This window comes from Rana temporaria, chromosome 2, assembly GCF_905171775.1.
Source record: "Rana temporaria chromosome 2, aRanTem1.1, whole genome shotgun sequence".
NCBI lineage: Eukaryota > Metazoa > Chordata > Amphibia > Anura > Ranidae > Rana > Rana temporaria.
In genome coordinates, this window is record NC_053490.1 from 283,705,735 (window position 1) to 283,733,133 (window position 27,399).

At 41.5% G+C, this 27,399-nt stretch overlaps 1 protein-coding gene across 1 annotated transcript in view; it reads right to left on the bottom strand.

The window, feature by feature from the left end:
- Window positions 1-27,399, bottom strand: part of MACO1 (macoilin 1) — a 69,993-nt gene that overhangs the window by 24,660 nt on the left and 17,934 nt on the right. The window contains exons 2-6 of the mRNA XM_040337134.1: window positions 19,745-19,886; window positions 17,050-17,176; window positions 12,120-12,243; window positions 1,726-1,904; window positions 531-1,017 (exon numbers count right to left, since the gene is read on the bottom strand). Of these exons, the coding sequence (XP_040193068.1) occupies window positions 531-1,017; window positions 1,726-1,904; window positions 12,120-12,243; window positions 17,050-17,176; window positions 19,745-19,886 (1,059 nt within the window). The remainder of the gene's footprint in view (window positions 1-530; window positions 1,018-1,725; window positions 1,905-12,119; window positions 12,244-17,049; window positions 17,177-19,744; window positions 19,887-27,399) is intronic.

Genomic DNA, 27,399 nt, shown 5'->3' on the forward strand with positions numbered 1-27,399 from the left:
GCAACTGTACTGTTTGCCCTAATGTTGTAAAGTGCTGCCCAAACTGTTGGCGCTATATAAATCCTGTATAGAAAAAATAGAGTGACGTCATAAATCATGTTATAAGGTCCAAAATTGCACTTTATTCTAACATTTTGTGAGCAATGGATGGGACTCTTTGGCTTGCCCCAATCCCCTCATCGGACTCCTCAATATAGCTACTGCAAACACAATGATTAGGGCTGTTGTGCTAGAATTCCAGTTTGCCAATGCATCTCCAAAACGTGTTTCTATTTTTCTCCTTCATTCCTCCTCTCATCCCATTACCAGGAAAGGGATGTGATGTCAAGAGGAAATAGCCAGCACAATACATAACAATTAAATGTGCATAAAATACGTGGCAAAGTGTTAAAAAAAAAGTGAGAATGCATCTTTCAGCTTTCTATATGGTCGTGCTGGCTCCTAGTACTGGGTAAAATGTGTCTGGGTTGGAGTTTAATTTACACAATAGGTGCAGTAATCCTCTAAACATTCTTCCTGAAATGACTTACCTTACTAATGTATCTGGTTTGCTAAGCTGGTTGTTTGGGATACAATTTTCCATAGGATCCTTGTGCGTAGTTGGACTTTTACTAGTGCATTTCTTTTTGTCATTCTTATTGGACGATGATGTAGGGATACTCCCATTGGATGCATTGTGGCTCCGAGGAGATGAGTTTGCTGTCCCTGTGGTGTTCTTGTAGTTTTTAGATGAGGTGGTGCACGTGTCCTCTTTCAAGAGGTTTTCTGTGCTCCCCAAATCATTGTTCAATCTTTTACTGTTGATATGATTCTCCATATATTCAATCTCCTGAACTTTGGAGTCTGTGGGCTGCAAGATATTATTGTTAATCCCCAAATTATGTCTTTTTACATCTTTATCTTTGCCCTTTTCTTTATACTCCAGCTCCGGTAAGGTGCTAGAATTTTTTTTACTTGTTGAGAGTCCGTTGTGCTGTAACAGTATTGAAGAATCCATTTCAGATAAACCCTTGGCAGCTGGAGAATTAAAAAGAATAATTACTGCTGTGAGGCGTTACATAACTACATAGTAAAAAAAAAAGTTTTACATATTCAAACATTTTCCCAAAAACACGAAAGCAGGGTTTTAAAGTGGTTGTAAACCCCCATTTTTTTTTCTTCAAACCTGAAAGACAAAGGCATAATGAGCTAGTATGACTAGCTCATTATGAATTACTTACTTTAGATCGAAGCCGTCCTCATCTCCCCCTCGGAGGCAGACATCTCCCCCGGAGGTTACTTCTGGTATCGCCACTCCAGCGCTGTGAATGGCCGGAGCAGCGAAGACGTCACTCCGCGCGGGAGCCGTCAAGTCCCATTGTGAAAACCGGCACTCTCAGTGTGCCTGCAGGTAAGCCTTAATCTAGGCTTACCTGAAGATAAAACAAGAGGGTTTACAACCACTTTAAATCACATGACTATTCCTATTCTTGCTTTTGTTCCTCTTGCTACAGTTTCAAAATCAGTGGTAAGAGTAGATACGGTGCACAAAAGACAACTGCATTTAAACTGCAAAACTGATTGTGTATTCCGTAAAACATTTAATGATCAAAGGGTAATCAAATCTAGCAAATGTGTTCTCTTACAAACGAGAGCTCTGACTGAATACACCAAGAATAAATTGTTAGAATTCATTTTCACAAAATGACTAGGGGTAGTCTTTTCTCAGCCTCTACAAGTACCCACCTTCTTCTGCTTCCCTTTCTTGTCTCTGTAACATCTGCTGTTCTGGGGGTAGTGCCTGCTGTAGAAGCTGCATGTAAAACTCATTTTCTTTCTGTACCTCTTTCTGTTTTCTTAACCGCATCTTATAACTGACATAGCTTTTGAAGCCGAAGCCTAAAGTGACCACAGGATACCCAATACTGGGATGCAAAGAAAGAGCAAAAGAAAAAAACACATTAGAAACAGTTGGCAGATAAAATTGTTAGCATATTTGATTTCTTAGGCAAGTCAAAGACAAGCAAGTGTCTCACCAAGGATGGGAGATGTCTGCCTATCTGAGAAAGCATCACAGCAACAATGGGACCCACCTTGCAGACTTAGGTGATGGGTGTTAAAATCTGAAGAGTGACAGACTTGTTAACTTTCCACCACAGAAAAGGACATGACTGGTGTAAAATTGACATTAAACCCTCCTTGGAAAAAAAAACTGTAGCTGTATACCTTTGTACACCATTGTCTCCTGGCGCTGTGCTTGTGTGCAGTATTGTTTTCCATATCCAAGAGGGTTAGTGCACATAACTCAAAACAGGTATAATATAATGTCAGATCTAGACGATCAGCAGCCACTTTGCACATGTGCCAGGCAATGCAGCACAAGTGACCCCCCATAATGAGAACACCTGCCAAAGACAGTGTGAAAGTACACAAGTGCTGCACCCACAGTGAAAGCGCCAGAGACCCCACAAGGCTCGCTCCTGTCAGTTCAGAAAGGAAGATGGAGGGACACAGGAAGGAGAACAAAGGCATCAAATATGTAAGTACTTGGGGAACAAAAATGCATTTAATTCTATTTGGGTGGGCCTTAAGGCAAAGATAAGTTTAAAATTTTTGTAAGTATGCAATACTACACAAAACATGCGCTACCATAGCACAAAACCCTAGTAGTAAAAATAATTTACACCCCCTAAACTAGCACTGATAAAAAACAAAAGAGAAAAGCGCCTCTGAGAATACTGTGTTTAATTGTAAATAATACAAATATCCAGCACTTACATCATAGTATATATGCTGCAGCCATGGGAGCTGGTGCGTCTGTTGCTCACTGTCCGAAAAGCCTGAAGGACTCGGCGGCCGGAGGGAGCCGGGGAGAAGCGGCTATTTCCTTGTTGTTGTACCGCTGCTAGGTAATGAGTTTGTCAGCTGATGCGTGACGTCAGCTTGGACGGAGGCCGAGGGGGACCACAACGCGTTTCAGAGCATGCGCACGGAAACGACCAGCGTGCTCCTTTTTCAAGTGTAATGGGAGAAAAGGCAGAACTCATATTATAACCAATCATGTGGTCAGTGCCGACCAATGGAAATACAAAGACAGCGAGCTAATGGCGCCCGGTGGCATGGCTGTGATTTAACGCAACCAGGGCAAAAATACATAGGAGAAGCACAATTAACATATAGAAATAAAAACAACGTATTACCCCCCTGGTGTCCATTATCTGTAATACGTTGTTTTTATTTCTATATGTTAATTGTGCTTCTCCTATGTATGCACAGATACGGACCTTTAACATTACATTATGCATATTTAAATTTAGTACAAAATGCAGTTTTTTAAATGCTAATTCACTTTTTTCTATACATCCCTTGTGTAAATTAGATTAAGTATTTTTGCCCTGGTTGCGTTCAATCACAGCCATGCCACCGGGCGCTATTAGCTCGCTGTCTTTGTATTTCCATTGGTCGGCACTGACCACATGATTGGTTATAATATGAGTTCTGCCTTTTCTCCCATTACACTTGAAAAAGGAGCGCGCTGGTCGTTTCCGTGCGCATGCTCTGAAACGCGTTGTGGTCCCCCTCGGCCTCCGTCCAAGCTGACGTCACGCATCAGCTGACAAACTCATTACCTAGCAGTGGTACAACAACAAGGAAATAGCCGCTTCTCCCCGGGTCCCTCCGGCCGCCGAGTCCTTCAGGCTTTTCGGACAGTCAGCAACAGACGCACCAGCTCCCATGGCTGCAGCATATATACTATGATGTAAGTGCTGGATATTTGTATTATTTACAATTAAACACAGTATGCTCAGAGGCGCTTTTCTCTTTTGTTTTTTCTCTTGCATACATTGAGCTTGCTTCATCCTGGATAGCTGCCCTGATCTACTGTCTTCATCTACACTGGCTCATCATTGCTATCTATTATAGCTTTCTTTTGGTACTTTGCCGGGATTGATCCTCCTATGGACTTATGAACATTTATACCATATGTCTCCACAGTGGTTTGTCACTATTATTTTTATTTCATATATTTGTGTATTTTAATTTTTAGCCCTCTATTGATTGTTCTGTGCAGACACCTTGAGCGCTGTACTCCACCACATTAAACTAGCACTGATGCTAGCCATATGTGGCCAATTTTCTTTCGCTCAGCTCCCAGGCATGGATGGATAGATGAGTGAAAGAATCTCTACTTTCAGCTAATGTGATCAGGCTGCCTGAATACCCAAAGACTGACTGCATTTGATCTGATAGGATGTGCAACTATGCTGTACGTACTTTCACATTATGGCAAATGATATCCTCACTATCCAAGCTCATGACTGCAGGCTAAAGTAGAGTATTATATTAGTAATATTTTAACATACAAAATGGACAAAGATAGGACAGCAGCTATAAAAATATCAAATTATATAGAGACAAACAAATCTTTTACAGAGAAGGTAAAATTCTACAAGGAAAAACAATCTACCAGTGTGCAGCAAATGGACGACATAGATCTACATGAAAATTATTCAGTTTTTTTTTTTTTAAATAAAGTCGTTTTTTATTCGTATAGAGAAACATTTTTAAACATCTTTCACATTGGTTTTTAACCCACCACCCCAACATTTAAACACACAAATTTGTTCATATAATGCACTACAGTTAATTTTCCCCTATCAAAATTATTTACTATACATCATTCCAAGAAGGCGGAGAGGGAGAGGGTGGATTGACACCAGCCACTTCCTTGCTATCAGTTTCCATGCCAGGAAAAGGCATCCAATTATTGCTATTTGTCTAATGCCGCGTACACACGATCATTTTTCGGCATGAAAAAAAAAGACGTTTTTAAAAACGTAATTTAAAATGATCGTGTGTGGGCTTCGCATCATTTTTCGGCTTCAGAAAAACTACCAAAAAAATTCGAACATGCTGCATTTTTTTTAACGTTGTTTTAAAAAATGTTGTTTTTCGGGTAGTAAAAAATGATCGTGTGTGGGCTAAAACAAAGTTTTAAACCCGCGCATGCTCAGAAGCAAGTTATGAGACGGGAGCGCTCGTTCAGGTAAAACTACCGTCATCACGCTGTAACAGACATAAAATCGCGAATCGTCTTTTACTAACACGGAATCAACTAAAGCAGCCCAAAGGCGAATAAAACTTCCCCTTTAGAGTGCCGTCATAAGTGTTGTACGTCACAGCGCTTTTTTCATCATTTTTGAAAAAAACAATGGTGTGTGGGCAACTTCGTTTTTAATGATGAAGTTGGAAAAACGTCGTTTTTTAGACATGCCGAAAAATGATCGTGTGTACACGGCATAACCCACATATTATCCTCTTCCATACAGCCCAACGGGCATATCTTTGGTCTAAGTCAAGAATTATTCCAAATACCCCCCATTTAATTTTTCTGACAACTCTACTCCAGTATCTATTCAACTTGGGGAACCTCCACATCACATGAACTAGGTCTCTCCTTTTGGGTCCCTACACCTTGGGCATTTAGCGTTTGACCTCCACCCACAGAGGAATAATTTCAGGTGTCCTATATGCTCTATGAAGCAGCATTAAACACGACCCTGATGATGGGGTACTTAAGGGACCCATTTCCAGGATATATTTCCACTGTTAATTTGTTATGTCCCCCAGATCTTCCACCCATCACCTTTTACAGGGAAGCTTCTCATTCCCCCTTATAAGCCCAACACATACACTGTCGTATATGAAGGAGATCAGCCCCTTAGACGCATTGGTGTTAATTATTTTTTGGAGAATGGTTCTCACTCCACTGGCATCACTTTGAATTGTGTCCTCGGAGCGTGTCTAACTTGCAGATATTTAACCACTTCCAGACCTGCGCACGACGATGTACGTCCTATTTTTAAAGATTGATATCTCGGTAACGGCAGCAGCTGCTGCCACAATCGAGGTATCAATCTTTAGTGTGCGCGGTCTGGAATCCGATAATGGCGGTCTCCGCGGCAGATTCACCGTGAGATCGCCGTTATCGGTGGCGGGAGAGGGCCCCCCCCCCCCCCTCCCGCCGCTCTCCGCCGCTTACCGGAGCCGTCGGTAGCGGCGGAGGCGATCGGGTGCTGTCGGCTGGTGAGCGGGGACGAGACTGAAGGAAAAATCTCCTTCGCCCGTCCCCATAGCTCGGCTGGGCGGAAGTGACGTCAAAACGTCAGTCCCGCCTAGCCTCTTAAAGAGACAAATTTTTTTTTTTGGTCATTTGAAAAAATGACATTTTTTTTTTTTTTTTTGCATTTAAGCCCAAATATGAGATCCGAGGTCTTTTTAACCCCAGATCTCATATTTAAGAGGACCTGTCATGCTTTTTTCTATTACAAGGGATGTTTACATTCCTTGTAATAGGAATAAAAGTGATCAAATTATTATTATTTTTTTTTTCAGTGTAAAAAAATAATAAAATAAAAATAAACAAAAAAATTTTTTTTTTAAAGCGCCCCGTCCCGACGAGCTCGCGCGCAGAAGCGAACGCATACGCGAGTAGCGCCCGCATATGAAAGCGGTGTTCAAATCACACAAGTGAGGTATCGCCGCGATCGTTAGAGCGAGAGCAATAATTATAGCCCTAGAGCTACTCTGTAGCTCAAAAAATGCAATCTCTAGAATTTTTTAAACATCGCCTATCGAGATTTTTAAGGGTAAAAGTTTGACGCCATGCCACGAGCGGGCGCAATTTTTAAGCGTGACATGTTGGGCATCATTTTACTCAGCGTAACATTATCTTTCACAATATATAAAAAAATTGGGCCAAATTTATTGTTGTCTTATTTTTTTAATTCAAAAAAGTGAATTTTTTCCAAAAAAAAGTGTGCTTGTAAGACCGCTGCGCAAATACGGTGTGACAAAAAGTATTGGAATGACCACTATTTTATTCTCTAGGATGTTAGAAAAAAATATATATAATGTTTGGGGGTTTTAAGTAATTTTCTAGCAGAAAAAACTGTTTTAGTCTTGCAAACACCGAATCTGAAAAACACCTAAGGTCTGGAAGTGGTTAAAGGACCGATTTGGTATGTCATATTCCCCCTTAAAATTCCAGGAAGCATTTAAATACACCCGTTCTAAATAACGGAGCAAGACAACTAAGACCACATCACTCCCAGCCCCTACTCTTCTCTGCAAATGTTTATTCCACAATGGTGAGAATTCTGTAAATCCAATACTCTAGTATCTTATTAACCACTTTCTATAGTTTATTAATAAAAGCGCAGAAAATGTTAATGAAAATGAATTAGCCTCCAAGGCCTCAGTCAATGTATGACTTGTGCCAAGTAACATTCCCCTACCTGGATTCTGCTCAGACAGATCATTACATCCTCTTGAATGTTGCAACTGATGCAGGACTGGCAATTGTGTACGTAACCGTATCATTGACATTGTTTTCCCCCAAATTAACTCTAAATATAATGTCCATCCTCTGGAACAATTGTTTATTTACCCAGATTGGGGAATTATGCAATGCATACAGCAATTGAGGCATCCATGTCATTTTAACTAAATTACACCTTCCTGCCACGGATAGTAATTCCTGCCTCCGTACCTTCCCCTTACACTTAAAGCGGGGTTCCAACCACATTTTTCAAACAATGTCCTTTCATCTCTCTTTCTAGATGTATTTATAGTGTCACTTACTAGGTTTAAAAGTGCTGCCGTTCCGCCGACTTATTCCGAACGCACACTTTTTATTCCTGTGTGCAGATGGTTCCCATTTTGCTTGTGGGCATTGTGAAGCCCACAAGCAATTACTTCCGGGAATACTGTGGATGACTAGCTGAAAGGGCCGCCCGTTCCGCCCCATTCTCGTGCGTCCGCAATAGAGCTGCCGCGCCGTCAAACACTTGGGCTGCCATCACAATGAGCGGCGGCGGCGAAAGTGCACGCTGATGTGATGGAAACCCATAAACAAGCCCGGAGACACAGGGGAAGCGCACAGCATCCTGGGAGCCGACATTAGGATCCTCGGTGAATAGAAAGGCAGATTTCGTGGGACCGCATAGCAACAGGCATTTCGAGGTGAGTAAAAACTATTTTTTTTCAGGTCTAAGCTACAATATAAAGCAAACTTATATTTTTGATGGAAACTTTGCTTTAAGTTTATCCAACAGTGGAATGATTAAATGATATAATCTTTGAGATTTAGAATTATATATATTCCCAGATATTTGATCATCCAGTGCATCCATCTTCCTCAGAGGTGAGGGATCTTCAGATCCCTAAAAAAAACTCCCACACCTCTACCTCCCCACCTTGGGCATTGTACAATTTCTCATAGTATCATTTTTAAATATTTACAATCTTGGGGCCATATGATGTTATTCTGCCCCCATCTGTTCTAATGGCGGATATAACAGTAGTAATTGTATTTTCCCTTGCCAATCGAGCCAGTAGATATCCTGTGCTCTATTCCTCTACATAATAATGCTGTCTCTGGAACATCAAGTTATTCTCTGCTTTTGTAAGTAGGTCCTTATATTGTATTTTAACTCAATCCTGGAACGCCTCAGGGGTTGACTTCTCTACATATTGCCATTCTGCTTCTACAACCTTATTTCCCGCTCTCTAGTCTGTCTTTTTACTCTTGCTACCTGTTGCATTAACGTCCCCCTAAGAAATGCCTTAAGAATGTCCCAGACCACCCCAAAGGTCCCAGACCCGTTCCAAGCATCAATATAATAACCTGTAGCTAATAGAGGAAAGAGTGGCACATGGATAAATGATTTGAGGGAAATTTTATTTTCTCTCCTTTTTCTTCTGTTTGTTATAATTTTGGCCATGGTCAGGATACTACCTGGTTAAGGTAAACTATGTTTGAAGTTACAATTTATGATAACATAGTACAATAGCTCTTGTTGATTATGAAGTGGGCAAGATTTATGTTAAATTACATGAATGTAAGGCCCCTTCACACGGGGCGGATCAGTAATGCTCAGCTGTGCAGGGACCGCCCTGTCTTTTCTCCGCTCTCCCTCTATGGGGGGGGGATCGGATGAACACAGACCGAAGGAAAAATGGGGTTTTCTTCAGTATGCAGAATCGGATCATTGCGGAAGCGGACGAGATCGGTGTCAGCGGATGTTCATCCACTAACACCCGCAATCTCATAGGGACCAATGTATATCCCTTTTTCATCTGCAAACGAATGGATGAAAAAGCGGACATATGGTCCGCAGGTGTGAAAGGGGCCTAAGATGTCTTTTCTTGTGGAAATATCACACCGTTTTAAAAAAAAAAAAAGAGAATTTATATTATTGCAGTTGCAACATTAATCCTCAAATTCCTCTAGGGATGATTTCACTTTTTCCCCCCTATTATCTCTAGCCAATATGGGCTTATTTTCCATTCCCCCTTACAGTACCCCTCCTCCTGACTTAATGACAAAACTAATGGAGGAGTCCGAGAGGCCCCTGGGCATATCATTTATATTCGTAACAAGGTGCAATGTGTCCTCACTGCCCAATGCCAGATCAATCCTAGAGAGCTTGGAATGAGTTTTTGAAAAACAGGAATATTGCGTTTTAATTGGGCTCCTCGTCCTCCATATATCCCCCAGTCCCAATTCTTTTATTTGTGAACGCATCATAGCCCCTTTTCCTATACTGGTTCCTGGTGGACATTTATCTACCCTCCCATCCAATACTATGTTGGCCTCTCCTACTACCATTATTGGGACATCAGGTTTGTCGGATATAAATTTTATCAGCCGATAAAAAATATACCAGCCTTTTTCATCTATACATATCTGCCTGCAGGAAAACTGAGCCCTGTTCGAAACAGAACACTTGCTCCCCTAGAGTATGAAGTATACACAGAGTCTGGAAATTTCTCCTTTTTAATTATGATATTGTCTGTTAGGTGCGTCTCCTACAGGCAGACCACAGTGGCCCGGTAGGCTGTCACTGCAGCAAAAACCGCAGCTCTCTTTATATGGTCTCCCATTGCTCGACTATTTCAGGAACATACATTTAACACATTATAGTACAGGGAAGAAAAAAAACTGCGCTAACCAAACAAATAAAACAAATTAGGCAATGATAAACCAGAAGGCTGCAATTAGGTGGTATAAACACGAATATTATAAGTAGGGTTGTCCCGATACCACTTTTTTAGGACCGAGTACAAGTACCGATACTTTTTTTCAAGTAGTCGCCGATACCGAATACCGATACTTTTTTTAAATGTGTCCCCAAATGCAGCCATGTCCCCCCCATATGCAGCCATGTCCCCCACATATGCAGCCATGTCCCTCTAGCCATGTCCCTCACATATGCAGTGTGATACATTTGCCTATATGTCTCAGTTTACTGCTCCCTGCTAGCCATATGGGTAGAGGTAGAAAGGAATTTCATGTGTGATTCATTCCTCTGACAGGTTATTGACGTGCTAATGTCCCCTCACTATTCTAAACGTTAATTGATCTATTGTGTTGTGTGAAGAAGATCTGTGTTTACCCTTAAAAGATGTGTATTGTATCATCAGGCTAAATGATTAGAGAAGTAGTATGTTAATTATTCTGATTGCTTCAGTGTATTAATTAACTCCACTGATGTCTTTATCTAAAGAAACGTGTCTGCATGGTCGGCTCCGACTTGTCTCCTATAATCTGTATGGGAAACCCCACTGTGTGAGGGGGGCGTTCCTAACAGGCTGTAACCACATATAAGCTGAGTTTTTGTGTCATTAAAGTGTCTTGTTCTAGCAGTAAGCTTGGCATGTGTGGCTTTCTGGGCGATTCCAGGGATATCCCTCCTCGTGGACTATTGGGGTGATTTTCGTTATGGGAAGAAGGGAACGTTGACGGGGATATCATACCAATACCGTCACATGCAGCAATGTCCCTCTAGCCATGTCCCTCACATATGCAGCAATGTCCCTCTAGCCATGTCCCTCACATATGCAGCCATGTCCCTCTAGCCATGTCCCTCACATATGCAGCCATGTCCCTCACATATGCAGCAATGTCCCTCTAGCCATGTCCCTCACATATGCAGCAATGTCCCTCTAGCCATGTCCCTTGATGCGGCGGCGCGATGCGGCGGCGGCAGCGGGGGGGGGGGGGGGAAAGTATTCTATTTAGGTATCGGGGGTATTTGCGCGAGTACGAGTACTCCCGCAAATACTCGGTATCGGTCCCGATACCGATACTGGTATCGGTATCTGGACAACCCTAATTATAAGTAGAGAAAAACTGCTCCAGCAAAAGTTTACTAGCAAACGAAGGCTAGATAAAAGGTGGATGCAAATAAATGCAGATTTCAAACACATAAATAATGTCCCAAATTGTGCTGATTAAATCTCATTGGTGTCCGCAATCAAGACAAACACCACAGTGAGCTTTGACATCCATGAGAAAACGCCACCACATGGAGAGCCACTTACCAAAATGACAGGCTTAAACAGCATTGAAAAATGTAGTCTCCGTCCACGGGTTGAAACACTGGATTAGGGAGCCCCAGCATCTTCAGATCATGAGAATGCCAACTCTTTTCATACAGTAGTCCGTGGATCATAAATAAAAAAACGGACCATAGCATAATACCGTTTTGGCCAATTTATTAAAAGAAGAAGACTATTGTACTTACAAACTTGTAAAAAACACTTTTTACATGTTTAGGTTTGCAAGTACAATAGTCATTTTTTTAATAAATTGGCCAAAACGGTATTACGCTATGGTCCTTTTTTTTTATGATCCACGGACCACTGTATGAAAAGAGTTAGCATTCTCACGATCGGAAGATACATTGCTGGGGCTCCCTAATCCAGTGTTTCAACCCGTGGACGGAGACTACATTTTTCAATGCCGTTCATGCCTGTCATTTTGGTAAGTGGCTCTCCATGTGGTGGTGCTTTCTCACGGATGTCAAAGCTCACTGTGGTGTTTGTCTTGATTGCAGACACCAATGAGATTTAATAAGCACAATTTGGGACATTATTTATGTGTTTGAAATCTGCATTTATTTGCATCCACCTTTTATCTAGCCTTCGTTTGCTAGTAAACTTTTGCTGGCGCAGTTTTTCTCTACTTATATTTAACACATTAGATTGCAGACAAATAATTCAGTTATCAATAGCTTAATGTTTATAATATCATAATAGAGAAGTAAAAATCCTACAAGGAAAAAACTATTTACCAGTGTGCAGCAAAGGGACGACACAGATCTACATGAAAATTCTTCAGGTCTTTAAACCTAATTGCTGCTTCAATATATACAAACAGTATCCACAGCGACACTGTAGGTAAACAAACTCCTCTTTCTAAAAGAAAAAAGAAAGAAAATTAGTAGTTTTGCCATATACTCTGTTGTCCCAAACAGTGATTCTAATTACCTACAATAAACTTATAAAGACGCTATACGTTATATATTATAGGTAATCATACAGTGCCGACAATTTACATACTGTTCATTTACATCAGTTCCTGCCGTCAAGGATCTTGCCGCCAAGGTCCCCATCTAACACATGCACACATACTAGGGACAATTTAGAGAAAAGACAGTTAACCTACCAGCATGTCTGGCGTGTCAGCTCCTGGAGGAAACCCACTCAAGTACAGGGAGAACATACAAACTCCATGCAGAGTGTCCCCTAACTGGGATCTGAACAGGGACCCAATGCTGCAATGCACCCTTGCTAACACTTTACTGCCCAGATATACTTTAACAGATTAAAGGAAACAGAACTCCGGGCTCATGTATTGTACTATATATACAGTGTAGAATAAAATGACATTTCAATAGGCTTGATAAAACCTGTTGGATTCAAATTATGTACACAAGTCTCACCATTGAAGTCAATGCTTCAATACCCACAGTATCTTCCCTGTACTGAAATTAGGGCTATAAAGTGGAATCAAGCATTAAACAAAATCTTCAATACTAGCAGAAGGCAAGTCATGTTTATGTCCACTGTAAAAAGATGACTGCCAACATGTACCTAGCTAGTAGTTCAATTTTTATCCCCATAACTTTTGTGAACACCAATGGTGTTTTTAACCCCTTGGGCTTCCTATTGTAGTAGCTATTAGAGTTAAACTTCTTCTGCCAAAAGGTCCAATGTCTGCTTTATCATGAAGCCAAAAGCTTCACTCTCCTGGTCATAAGCTCTAATGTTCAAATAGGAAAAAACAGCCAACTTGAGTTCATGGAAAAATGTTTTTCTTTAGGAAAGTGGGGCTGTGCCCGCACTCTGCATGTGTTAACTGCTTGTTTTTCATCTAGGGGATTGCGGAGCGGAGATATACTTACCCAATACTCCGACCGCAAGGCCAGTCTTCCTTAGGGGTACCTTCCTCATGAGGCTGTGGGACAACCTCTGAAGGTGGGTCTATGCCCAGAAATATAAGGTCCCACAAATTCCTAAAGACATACCCTACCCTTTAACAGCAGATTACTGAAGCTTGCATGACCTGCTGACAATCGAGGGGGACACAAGCCCTCCAGTAATGGCGTATGCCTTCCATGCAAACGATGGAAAGCACCTAGGTGTGCAAACCTCCCTCCTTCACATGGAGAATACTGAGAGTCAGATTGCAAAGTATTGAGAGATAGCGCTGTGAGAGGAGTACGCTTAGTGACATCAAGCACAGACACAGGTCTCTACCGGTCTTTGGGGGGGGGATCCCTCTCTTTCCCAGAGGCATTTTGGCCAACAGACTCCAATTTGGAAGATATGCCTTTTAGACTTACAACAGGCTCCCACAAAGCTCTGGGTAGGGAAACACCAAGTGGGTTACCCCTAGGGCGGGAGCAAAAGACCACCCCAACCACCTGAAAAGACTGATGGTCCCACCAGGCACTGCCTGATGGAGATAATATGAAGGTCTCTTGTGGAGCCCAGATTCCAGGTCATGAAATAGGCGGTAGAGGTAGAAAAAAGTCATTAGCACAAGGCCAGGTCAGTGTCCCCCCCCCCCCACGGGATATCTTCAAGGACAGAGGCCCAGGCAAACCACTGCCTTGTGCCTAAATAGTAAATGGTGGCTTTGTACACATTGCACTCTGTACACCAGGTCTAGTATAGTAACAGCTTACAGGTCATCCTTGCTTCTACCTTGACATGAAGGTGCAGGTACAGAACAGTACAAAACTGAGAGGCATTGATACAGAGAACGGACACCCTCAGACCCAGTGGCTTGATGCAGTCAGTCTTGTTGGAAGAAAAATTGCTAAATCTATCATCTCTCCTACAGAGATGCATTCATTGCCCACGGAAGACAAAGCAAAAAAACTGAGGCACATGCATTACTATGCAAACGTTTTAGGCAGGTGTAAATTTTTTTTAAAAATAATGTACATTAAGAATGCTTCAATAAACAGAATTTAACAATTACCAAAATGAAAAGCAAAGGAACAGAGGAGAAATGGAAATCAATATTTTTTGGCAGATAGGTTGTTTCAAACATCTTGGAGAACTAGCCACAGATCTGTGGATGTAGGCTGCCTCTTCATGTAATCCCAGACAGACTATGTTGAGATCAGGGCTTTATGGGGGCCAAACCATCAATTCCAGGACTCGTTCTTTACACTAAATATGGTTCTTAATAACATTGGCTGTACTGTATGTTTGTGGCCATTGTCCTGCTGCAGAATGAATTTGGGGCCAAATAGCATACCTCCGCAATAGTATGGGATGATGGATAGGTATCTGCCTGCAGTTCTCAGCATTGCGGACACCATTGATCCTGACCTAATCTACAACTCCATTTGCAGAAATGGAGCAAACTTGCAAGGAACCTCCACCATGCTTCACTTGCCTGCAGACACGCATTGTACTGCCTCCTGCTACGTCCAAATACTTAAAATTTTGAGTTATCAGTCCAGGGCGCCTGCTGCCATTTTTCAGCACCCCAATGCCTATGTTTTGGTGCATTGCTAAGCCATGTTTCCACATCAGATATATGGCTTTTTACCCTCAATGAAGAACACTTATGGCACTGCTGGATATCTTCCGATGTCAAAAATGCATGGTGTGTCTACTCTGTTTCCATGGCTGACCACTGAATCCATGGTCCTGAACATTGCCCATTCCTCCGTGCTTCTTCAATCAAGGGGATGCACGTATCTTTCATCTGCTGCATTAAGATTCCATGGCTGACCACTGGATTGATGGTCCTCAACAATGCCCATTTCCCTGTGCCATTTCAAAAGAGCTTGAACACCACATCTTGAAACCTTTGCCTCTGAAAGACCTTACTGTTTCAGTATAACTACCTTGCTGTATGACCTGTGACATGAAACCAACTTTCACAACCTCATCTTAGTAGAACAGTTTGGCTTTTCCTCGCCCAGTTTTAAACCTCCTTTCAGTTTAATTTTGAAATGGATGAGGATTAGCACATGATTGGGTTGATCATGCACATGATTCTAATCCTACAAAATCACTGACTTTGTGCATGTGTACAAAGTGAGCAAATGTAAGAAATGATGCTGGTTTGATGAAAAAGATGGTCACATCAAATATTTACAGCTGTAAACAAGAGGTGGCAGGAAATGTAAACATGCTCTCAGGTTTATAAAAAAAAAAAAAAAAAAAAAAAAAAAAAAAAAAAAGAAGAAGAAGAATGTAGCAGCCCATTCAACCAGCGTTACTCACCGAGTCTTCAAATATAGTTTCACATCTGGGGCTGTTCTATGGGTCAACCTAAAAACACTCTGCAGCCAAAGGTCTGGAAACTGCCATAATGTAGAGCTCAGTACTTGAATGTCAAGTTACTGGCTAGCCCTATATATCCAATCCAAAGGCTAGTGCTAAAGCAGCGCCAGTCCAAATAGCTGCCATGTAGAGACCATCGCAAGCAGCAAGGAATCTTTGACTAAAGTCCCAGAAGAAAAAGCCAGTTTATTAGCAAAACATTTGACTTTACTCAGAGCTGATGAAAAGGCATCCAATCTCCCAGGACACTAGCAAAATGCTGGGGTAGAGGAGGGGTTTTGCAGAAACTGGCTCATCATGATTTTTCAGTTTGCCAGTGTTTAAACCTCGTTTAGTCAGCAGTATAATCCAACTGTATTTAAATTCCTGCATCTCTCGGATGGTAAAAATACATGTTGGTCCTGCCAGCAATATTGTGTGCTTATAGCTTCATGTGAATTAAAATTCTATAGCAAGGTGGTGTTCATGGTCCAAATAAGGAGGGCAGGCTACATTGACAATACTGCTCTCTACATGTAGTACAGTGAGTGAGTTGTCTCCTAGGAATAAAGTGGGTTATTAACTGGATTAGCCAGTGAAAAGGAGGCAAAAAAAAAGCCTAAAATTCGCAAACCAATGCAATCACCATATAAGCTGCAATGTTTTTGGGTATTAGATACACTTTAAAGTTATTAAAGTCTTTTTTTTAACAAACATGTTATAATTACCTGCTGCTGTGAAGTTATTGTGCACAGAGCAGCCCAGATCCTCTTCTCTGGTTCCCTGCCTCTTCCCTCCACCCCCCCCCCCCCCCCAGAGCAACCAGTTTGCTCTAGGGCACCCAAGCAGGCTAGATCGCGAGCCGTGGCTCTGCATGTCCACACACAGCTGTGGCTCAGCCCCACGCACCCCCCCTCTCCTGATTGGCTCACTGGCTGTAATTAACTCCCACTGCTTGCCCCAGCCAGCGAGGAGTGAGTCTCCGGAGAGCCGAGGCTCTCATGCACATAGCTGGATCGAGTTGGGGCTCAGGTGAATAGGAGGGGCTGAGAAAATCAGCACACAGCTAGTTTACCTTTATGCATAAATGTAAACATTCAGCCTTTAGAACCACTTTAAGCTAGCATTTAGAAACCCTGACCAGCAAACAAAGCTCTATAACCATCTATAGCAAATCAAATGTACATTTTCATATGAAAATTTCACAAGCACATAATTTGCATTGGCACAAAATTAAACTCATTTTAGAAATAGTAATATGGAAACTTTCAGTGAAGGTTGTAGGAAGAATTCAAATTAAAAAAGACCGAGTTTAACTAGGGAAAACCGTGAACTGTGATAGCTTATCTTTTGTGGAACTCTGCTGATAAAGATGCCAAATTGTATTTATTTTTTCATTTGATTAAAATAAAGATAAAAAATAAGTCTTACCTGTGTGCCATACATACTGCACCCATACATAGGTACTGGCTGCAAAAAACAGCCATTGCACTGGTATAAATAAGAGACATATTATATCCGACGTGAATGCTACACACACAAAAAATACTGAGAAGGCCTGAAACAGAAAAAAAAAAGAAGAATTAAGTGTTAGCCAAGATAAAGGAGAATGCAGAAATACGGGTTAAAAAAAAATTCCACAGAAAACTAAACTCAAGGCACTGAGGCAATGCACCTTCCAAATCAAATGTTTATTTTTATATTATTTAGGTGGACTAATCCCAAAAATTGGAGATACCAGCATATAACGTTTATTAGGCTCTGTAACCCGTTCATTCCAGTACAAAAGATACTATACTTTTTTATAAACCCTCCAACAATGAATTTTCCCCATTTCCTTCTTTTGGTCTGTTTAAAATATAGTTGAAATGGGAGTAGAACTCCACAGGGGGAAGTTCTGACCTGAACAGCGAACCCCATTGAAGTCTATGGGAGCCAAACTGGAAAAAGTGCCCATTGATGGCTTATAGGCAAGTAATTTGACATAAAAGGGGTATGGGGGTCTGGGTACTGCCCTGGGGGACATGTCAAATTGTTTATAATTGGTTTTTCAGGAGCAGGGATTTTAATGATGCTTAAAGTGGTTGTAAACCCTTACAGACCACTTTTCCATACATGTAAACCTATAAGGCTTACCTGTGGGTACTGGAAATAGCTCCTGCACGGAAAGGTCAGGAAAGAAAAGGGGGGCAAGCGCACCCCGTCTTCCTGAACCATGCCAGGCAACATGCAATGCTGTACCCCAAACCAAAATTTCATTTTTTTCCCCACAAATAGAGCTTTCTTTTGGTGGTATTTGATCACCTCTGTGGTTTTTATTATTTGCGCTATAAAACAAAAAAGACAATTTGGAAAAAAAATATTTACTTTTTGCTGTAATAATTATCCCCAAAAGTGTTTAAAAAACAGATTCTTCATCAGTTTAAGCCAATATATTCTACATGTTCTTGGTAAAAAAAAAGCGCATCTTGATTGAAGACGCTATAACTTTTGCGTGAACCAAACTATGGGAAATATTTATGACTCACTAGTAATGGTGGTGATCTGCAATTTTTAGAGGTCTGCGACATTGCGGCAGACAGATCAAACACTTTTGACATATTTTTGGGGCCATTGACATACAGTGATCAGAGCTAAAAAAAATAGCCACTGATTACTGTTATAAATATCACTGGCAGAGAAGAGGTTAACACTAGGGGGTGATGAAGGGCTTAACTGTGTTCCCTAGTTAGTGTTTCTAACTGTATGTGGGTAGGACTGCCTAGGGGAGGGGGACATATCACGTTTCCCACTTAGTAGGAACAAACAATATGTCTCCTCTCCCCTGACAGAACAGGAATTTGTGTACAAACGCACACATCTGGCGCTTGTGTCCGCGATCACGGGTAGCCAGCAGTGATCACGTCTGCCACCAACGCGCATCAGGTACTCCGCCGTGCAGGTGATCAAATACCACCAAGAGAAAGCTCTATTTGCAGGACATTTTATTTGGGTACAAAGATGCATGACCGCCCAATTGTCAGTTAAAGTAATGCAGTGGCAGATCGCAAAAAAATGGCCTGGTCATGAGTGGGTGGGGGATAAATCTTCCAGGGGTCAAGTGGTTAATACCAGAAAGCAACAGAATATATTGAGATATTTACAGCTCTGCAATAACAATGCATAGTTTGAAATAAACTACATATAAGCGATATGCAAGGACAGTTTGATTGTACATGCTTGCATATGCAATCTCTGTCCCCACATCTGACTGCAGAGGTCAACTGTCCTACCCAGTGTTTGAAGTCTGAACCACTCCAGGACCCTGGGCTTGTTGTGATATTGGTGCCAGTCGAGTTGTGTAGATCACTATTTAAAGTGGAACTTTAATCAAAAAATTCACTCTGCACATGCTCAATTGCCCTCTATTTTTAGGCATGGTGCCGAATTTGTAGAGGCACTCAGGCTCACACACAAAGGTGGCTTGAAAGGTGCTTTTCAAACGCTATTTTTAGCGATAAAAACGCCTGAAAATCGCCCCAGTGTGAAATAGGGCTAAGGGCAGGTTCACAATAGAATTCTTTGCAAGTCCTCACTGCATCAAAATTGCAACCTGTTCATGCAAACTAATTGCAGAGTGTATGTTAACAACACCCTGCAATCAGTTTGCAAAAGGCAGCACGATTTGCAGAATCAGATCCCCTCCCCCCCAAAATAAAAATAAAAAAGATTGTGCACAATTTGTTCCGAATGCAATGCAAATTCAGCCAGTTTGTATGCCTGAATTTGAATGGCAAAGACATCGCATGTGATCTGCACAGCAATGCTGTGCGAATCACATGCAATGTATGGCATCACACTAGTGTGAGTCGGCCCTAAGCGAGTGACTTTTCTACTACAGGTTGTCATTTTCATTGTTAAGTGTAAGCTGATATAAAAACCTTTCCAGTAATGTATTTAAAAAAATGTATTAAAAAAAAGATTTTATAGTACATCAGTCTATTTGCAGAAGCCTAATTTTCTGTACATCAGCATTCAGGCTAGGAAGAAGAGATAGCACATTATTGTGTATTTTTTATACTAAACACATTGCATTAATAATTTAGGAAAATAGCATCAAGCATATTTAGGCCTAAAATATACATACCAAGCCTTGGTATCTGAATGAATCGTATACACTTCTGATGAACAGCCAAAATGGCCACAGGTACTCGAATCTGAACTCTAGCACAAAGTCGGCCAGTAATACCAGAGCCCAGACGACCAAGAACTTCAGATACAGGAAGGTGCTGCAAAGGAAAAAAATAAAAACTGTTATATACATATATAGGATTATAGAGTACTTATAGCATGAACAAACTCATTAGGTATACAAAAAAAATTCTCAAGGCATACATACAGAAAATAAAGCATATCCAGAGTGGCTTGCAGTTTAAAGCAGAATTCCACCCAACAGTGGATCATCCGCTTATTTGTCTCCATCCACCTCCTGTGCCACATTTGGCAGCTTTCAGGGGTGAGAGGGGACCCGTTTGACGGGGCCTCCAGCAGAGGAATCCGCTTGCTCGGTGGTGATCTATCTGCTGACCCTTTAAGGGGCCTTAAAGGGGTTGTAAAGGTAAATGTTTTTTCACCTTAATGCATCCTATGCATTAAGGTGAAAAAACATCCGACGGTACCGCCCCCCCCCCTTTTACTTACCTGACCCCTCGAAAGTCCCGCATGCGTCCACATGATCCTCTTCGGTTCCCAGCCTGGCCGTTGATTGGCTAGGCTAGACGGATTGATAGCAGCGCAGCCATTGGCTGGCACTGCTGTCAATCACAGCTCATGACGCGGCGCGCCGGGGCCGAGTGATACAGTCGGCGGCTATGCCTGCCGCTGTATCACTGGAGCGCGCTCGCAAAAGCTTTCCAACATGCAAGCTCGCTCGCATGAAGGTGGAAAGCTTTTTCGAGGAGGAGCCGAGACAGCCGCCGAGGGACCCCAGAAGACAGGATTCGGGGACACTGTGCAAAACGAGCTGCACAGTGGAGGCAAGTATAACATGTTTGTGATTTAAAAAAAAAATAATAAGTTTGCCTTTAGTGCTGCTTTAAGCAAAAGTTAAAAGGAAAACATGAATATGTTAACGCTGAACACATGTCTTTTGAATACTAAAGTAAGGTGGGGGGGAGAGACAAAAAAAAAAAAAAAAAGATATTCCCGCGCTGGCCAAGTCTAAAAGGTGGGGTACTGCAACAAGCACTGAAGGTAGTATCAGGACCCAGGTAGGTATAAATGTAGAAGTAGTGCTGCGCTGTGCATAAATGGGTAATAAAAAAGGTACAAATGTGCTTACGAAGTATTCCCATGGACTGCCTGCATTGTGGTGGCTGTGCATCTCACATTGCAGGCACATCCTGGAGGTAAAGGGAACATATGGGCAAGAACTGTCCAGCTCTGTTAGAAAACTTGAAAATCTTAACCTAGCGAGTTGAGGAAAGTAAGAAAAAAAAAATCAAAATCCTATTCATTTCATTTGCATATGACTGGGTATTAAGAATAAACACAGCCACAGTTTTTTGCTTGAACATTCTCAACTTCTTTAACCACAGGGATGCAAAGCACTAAAAAGGCAGGGGATTAGCATGACAGCCAATTAAATTAGCATTTTAAAATACATGACAGCAACTGCAGCCAACATATTTCTCCATGACAGGTTCCCTTTAAAGCAGTGGACCTCAAACGACCTGTATTAAAGACCACACATCTCCTGTATGTAGAGTGGCAGGGGGTACTGGCAACTGAATTCAGAGTGTCCAGAACCTGGCAAAGAACATTAGTAGGCACTGACAGATGGAATAATCTCCTGTCCGACAGTGTCAACCATGATGTCGTCCTGCTAGCAAAGGTCAATAGTTGGACAGAGCATACACAAAAGGGAAATGACCACCAAACAGCAATGCTAGGGGGCGCGCGGATTGGCAGCTTTCCGAATAACACTTATCTCAATGATAGGGCACCATTTTCATCCCATTGACCAATACTGGGACAGTTTATACTCGTCTTACTGACCACTGAAGCAGAGGCATTTTTCCCACCTCAACGCCACTGACCATGGGCCACAGTTTTCCTGCACCACAGGTGCTACGCGCAGTGTAACCACTGGTTTCTATTGCATCAAGCGACGGTGTGTTATCTGAAAGTGCACCAAAAGTTCTGCTCCAAAATCTTCAGATTTATGGCACAGCACATGTAATCCACACAACTCTCAGACACACTTAGATGCAGTGCAGGAAAACAGCATCGCATTGGTGTAAAAAGTGCCCTAACAGAAACCGTGAACTGACACCTTCCTGCCCAGCCTATAGCAGAATGACAGTTGGGCAATGGCTTGAAGATGCTGACTGGCAGAAAAAGGTATTTATATCTGGAGCAACTGGCAAAAATCACCTGAACTCCACCTTCTAACACATTTTACTCAGAAATTAGCCTAAATATGTAAAAAAAAAAATTTTTACACATAGGACTTTGTTTATCCCCTCTCTGATATATGTACATCATTACAGAGATCATGTTGCTAAGGACTCCGATCACAAAAAACATCCTCTGACACTAGCAGCTGCCTACAAACACTAGAGACCTGGATAAGCTATACAATGAACCATGCCCCATCCTCCAGCAAATCTTACCCTCCTTTCCAGACAATCTAGAGTTATATCCGACAGTACATTTTACTATTGGCAAGGCCCAGGGTCGGGAAAGTGGCCTGTGACCGTTTCACGCCGTAGACTTTGGTGACCCACTCCATGAACAAGGAAAAAACATGGCATCACTCCACCATTGCCAAAGAGTTTTCTTATTCGCCCTGGCAACTGGGAATTGTTGAGCACCAATTTATAATACAAGTTTTTTTTTCTGTTTTTCCACTTTTGAAGCCAAACGGGGAAACATCTACATTACATTTGTTTCACGTTCCCCTAAAAAAAAAAAAAACAGAGCATTTAGGGAGAGGGTTAAAGCGGAGTTCTGCCTGAGGAAAATAAAAATAAAAAAAGGAAGTCAGCAGCTACAAATACTGCAGCTGCTGACTTAATATAAAGGACACTTGCCTGTCCATGGAGTCCCAAGATGTCCTCACCCGAAGCTGACCCGTTCCTTGGCTCAGGGTTCAGGCACCAACATCCTTACGGGCCTTGCGGGTCCACGGCCTATGCGTGATCTGAATGATCTGTGCCATCTTATGGGACCTGTGTGTCTTCCCAAAAGACAGTGGGGAGGGGGGGCATACATTGTGCAGTTCGCCACACAAAGTGCGGCAATCTATGCCCGGAAGTGGGAGCAGATACTTGTATTTGACAGGTATCCCATTCCCCCTGAAAAGGTGACAAATGTGGAACCGGAGGAATCATTTCAGCGGAAGTTCCATTTCTGGGTGGTACTCCGCTTTATGTGCACGTCAAACTCAACGAGCTTTAACACTATAAGCGCATTTGTTGAGGATCAGTATTTTCATCAAGTGTGAACAAGGCCTTATGCAGAGCACAAGCTAAAATGTATTGAGAACCTAGATGATAAAATGATTTGCCATCCTCCATTACAAAAAGAAAAAAAAAATTGCAAGTGCAAAGTGCAGAAAAACTATGGGTAAATCCATTTAATTGACAGTGATGGCAGAGGAAACTTGCTGACAGTATGTGGTATATGAAACACTTCAATATCCCTGTGCCCAGGTCACATCTCTTCTTGCCAAATGGAAACTGCTAGAGGTGAAGCGACTGCCAAGAAGCGTCTACACAGGGGTCAGAAGAATGGCTTTAGAACACAGCTTGAGGTCCAGATGCAATGATGGTTACATGCTGTGGCTCAGCTAATCTCCTACAACACATGGCAGAGTATAGAATCTATAAAAGAACCACACATCTTTCCTTTTACTGTCTTATGTTTCTTAATCATCTTTCTGCTGTGTTGGTACACCTGCTCATATACCACTGGCAAAACAAAATTCAGCAAAGGGTTTCAGGGACATCATTCCTAAACCAGGCAAAGATTTAGCAATAAAAAAAACACGCAAGGTGCAATTTTAGCCAAAAATGTATTTTGAATAGTTGGGAAGAATAAAAACACGTCTGGTATTACATGCTATCCAAGGCTATGCTAGATTTCCCCCGTCAGTGATAATGAAGACCAAGAGATATCAGAGTCTGATGGGATCTAGCTTTCCCAATGGCTACAAAAAAATGTTTGTGTTGCTATTGTAGAGTTCCCCTCACTTTGGTAAAAAAAGATTTCCAATGGTGCCTTGGATAGCAGTAAAAACGTAACAGGGGTTCTAATCTTCCCATTATAGCCAAGAAAAAAAAGATTTTGGCTAAACATATAACTAGAACAGGTGTACCCATAACACGGAGAAAATAAACCATTTACCTTCATACCCTCTACATCCCTAAGGCCTCGTTGACGTCTGAGCGCAGTGGGAACTTGTATTCCTGCACGTTTGGAGTGTTAATGTCACTTGACTGTGCTGCCCTACAAGTGACAAACGCTACAAAACTCTTGTGGAGGAGAGTGTGGCGCAGTTGATCACCGTGCTTTTTTGTGCATTACCCTAAGTGCATCTCCACTTAGTGATTCTCCCCACCATAAAACCCCTACCTTTCCCAGATCCCGCTCGGTTTGTCGGAAAAAGGGGAAAAATTATTTTGTTTGAGTACATTGCACGACCGCGCAATTGTCCGTTTAAGCGACGCAGTGTCGTATCGCAAAAGGTGGCCTGGTCAGGCAGTGGGAAAATCCTTCAAGTGGTTATTTTTTTTTCTTTTTGCAACAATACAAACTCAGTTTTCATTATGGAAAGTACTGAAATAATCAGTCTGGATTCTGCTACAAACTTTTTAAAAGGATAAGATGTGACCATATTTCATATAAGAACAAAGGGAATGTGAATGGTAAAAAGAGAAAACCAGTTATTTAATGCTTCAGTTAATTTACAGTTCTTTGAATAAAAGCCAAAGGCTTATGATCTTCATGCATGTGTACTTGGACCAGACCGCATACACATTTACATGCTAAACTACTCTAGTGTAGGGAGCTGCAGGTGCCATGTCAGCTGGTCTTGGGGTGCCAATAAAAACCCTAAAAAGTTAGGAGCCCGTGGATTGCATTTGTAATATACAGTTGTGCATTGGGTATAGTACCTCTATTGACAATGCCAAGAGAAACTGGGTATCAACAAAGTTTTTCTGGATTGGACATGACCACAATCTTTATATGTCTGCAGATACTTCAGTAACAAACATTTCAGTCATAAAGATAAACTGAAATATCTAAAACGACATAGTAAGTCATTAAACCAGCAAGTTTGCGAGGAGGGAAAAAAAAAAAAAAAAAAAAAAAAACACGACTAGACAGGTTTAACCACCAAGTTCATTGCTACCGTTCAAGACAGGGCCATGGAGTTTTATGCGTTAAAAAAAAATGCACACACAGTATCAGCCTGCCTTATACCAAACTTCATTAACAAGGTGAAGGTATCCACTATTTGTTATATCAATTTATTCACAGCTCATCTGAAAAGATTTGCTTACTTGACTAGGTACAATCCAAATGTTCCACTCCTTGTCATCAGAAATAATGGCCTTGATTCAATAGATTTGTTCTTATTTAGAACTAGCATTGTTCATACAAGTTAAGAAAGCAGATGAGAACATGAAACGGCTACAGGCAGCAGGCCAATCCAAAAGAAAAGATGGGAGCCATGCCAAAAATGCAGCAAGTCATTTCAATCTTCTGTGCATTAAGTATATTACTAAACCATAAAGGTAAAACCCAACTACTACTATTAATCAAATACATTTAAAAGACCACTCTTGAAAAAAAGTTCTCAACAAAGCAGTAGTATAGGTGGCTACAAAACTTTGTAGCCCTGGGTAAGTTGGGCTCTGTTCACACCTGAGCTTTATGTATTTAGGCAAAAAGGTGCGCGATTCTGCAGCAATTTTCGCACAGGCCAAAAGGTCACCAATGTAAAAGAATGAAAAACGCCTGTGATGTCCCAAAAAATAAGCTCCTGTACTTTTTTTTGCTTTAGGTGACAATGCTCAGATGTGAACAGGGGCCATTAAAATTAATGGTATTAGACTTGTTGGGTGTTTTTAGAACTGAGGCTTACTGGAAAAAAACGCTCCAAAAACACCTAGGTGTGAACAGAAGCTGATAAACTGCAGTTTATTGGCATTTTGGATTTTTTTTAAAAAGCCAATAAACTGAACTCCATGTTAGCCTATGTGCCCATGCACACATGGGTGTTTAGTGTTAATGAACTTTGGAGTTTATTGGCTTTTTTCTGAATGCCCGAAATTTGCTTTCAAAGTAGTTTTTCGGCAAAAAAAAAAAAAAAAGCTAAAACCCACTAAAAACCGCTGGCGCCAGCATTTTTTATCCATTGGAAAAAAAAGCTAAAAAACGCTACACTGAAAAATGCTAATAAACGCTAAAAATGTTGAAAGGCTCCCTGCAAAGCTACTACCGATTTTTATGGCTTTTTTAAGCTGTGTGCATGGAGCCTTAAAGTCCAACTATGATTTCACATAGATCTGCAGGTTTTAAAGTACTGATAAAATATCCTTCCGGAATGCACCTGTAGTGTTCTAAATGGGCATCTGATAGAAATTGCATTGCAAGTTTTTGTAGCTGTAGGATGCCTGGATAAATGAACGTATGATTTACCCATACACGCAAAGCAACAGGGTCAATTGAATGTCCTCTCTGAGCAGCACACATTCTGCTCACCTTACTACCCTGCAGTTCTGATGGGCTGCTAATCCAGAAAACGCACCTAGTGTACACCAATGTTCTTCAGGCTGTAGCTTACACAGGGCTATGAACTCTACTGATATGACACTGTTGTGACCACTGATTAGCCCAGTGCTGTCACAAGAAGAGTCACATTTTTATTTCCTTAAAGTGGTTGTAAACCTTCCTTTGTAAGTTGTACCTACAAGTAAGCCTAGAATAAAACAAATAATGTGCTTTAAGGCACAATAAAAGCAGACAGATTGTTTTTCTGCACAATAAGACTGCTGTAGCCTGCCTGAGTCTACTCCGCTGGAACAGTTGGTGCACATGACAAGGCTGCACAGTTTCATCTAGAGATAACACAAGCCGTTTATCTCTTCATACATGACTTGTCCATCTGATAAAAGATTAGGACCACTAATTTACAGGGAAACAAACTAGCAATGTGCATCCTGTGATTAAAGGAATTCTTTATAGTCACGGTATACACTTTCTTTTTTTATAAAATCATCACTAAAAGCAAAACAAGAAATGGTTATAAAAGGACAGTGCGATATAAAGCGTCTAGAAAGATCTTCTTTCATGTTGTGAGTTCTGCCCATCATCTCTTTCCACAACTTTCTGGATTCCCTGCATGCTTTGCAGCTTCTCCTCCGCTGTTTACTTTCAGTTTCTAAGGACTACACATCCCAAGGTACCTTGCTGCCTGCAAGCAGCACTCCTCCTGAAACGTCCCATCTCAGCACCTTTGAAATTCAGAAGGCAGGCTCTATTAAATATGTGACATAGCAGTGCCTACATGTCACAGAATTCAAGAAAGTCTATTGACGCCTTCCCGGCAAAGTAGGTCCGCGTTGTAGCCGTCATTCAGCTATAGCAGGGATATGAAGAAATTAAGCTTCTCGGTTTATAATATGGTCTACTACATTGATTGTTCATCCCAGATGATTCTTTGTCTTCATCTTAAAACAGGACTCCAGGTTATTTCACAACTATTGTCCCATCTAGATCTATACCTATATA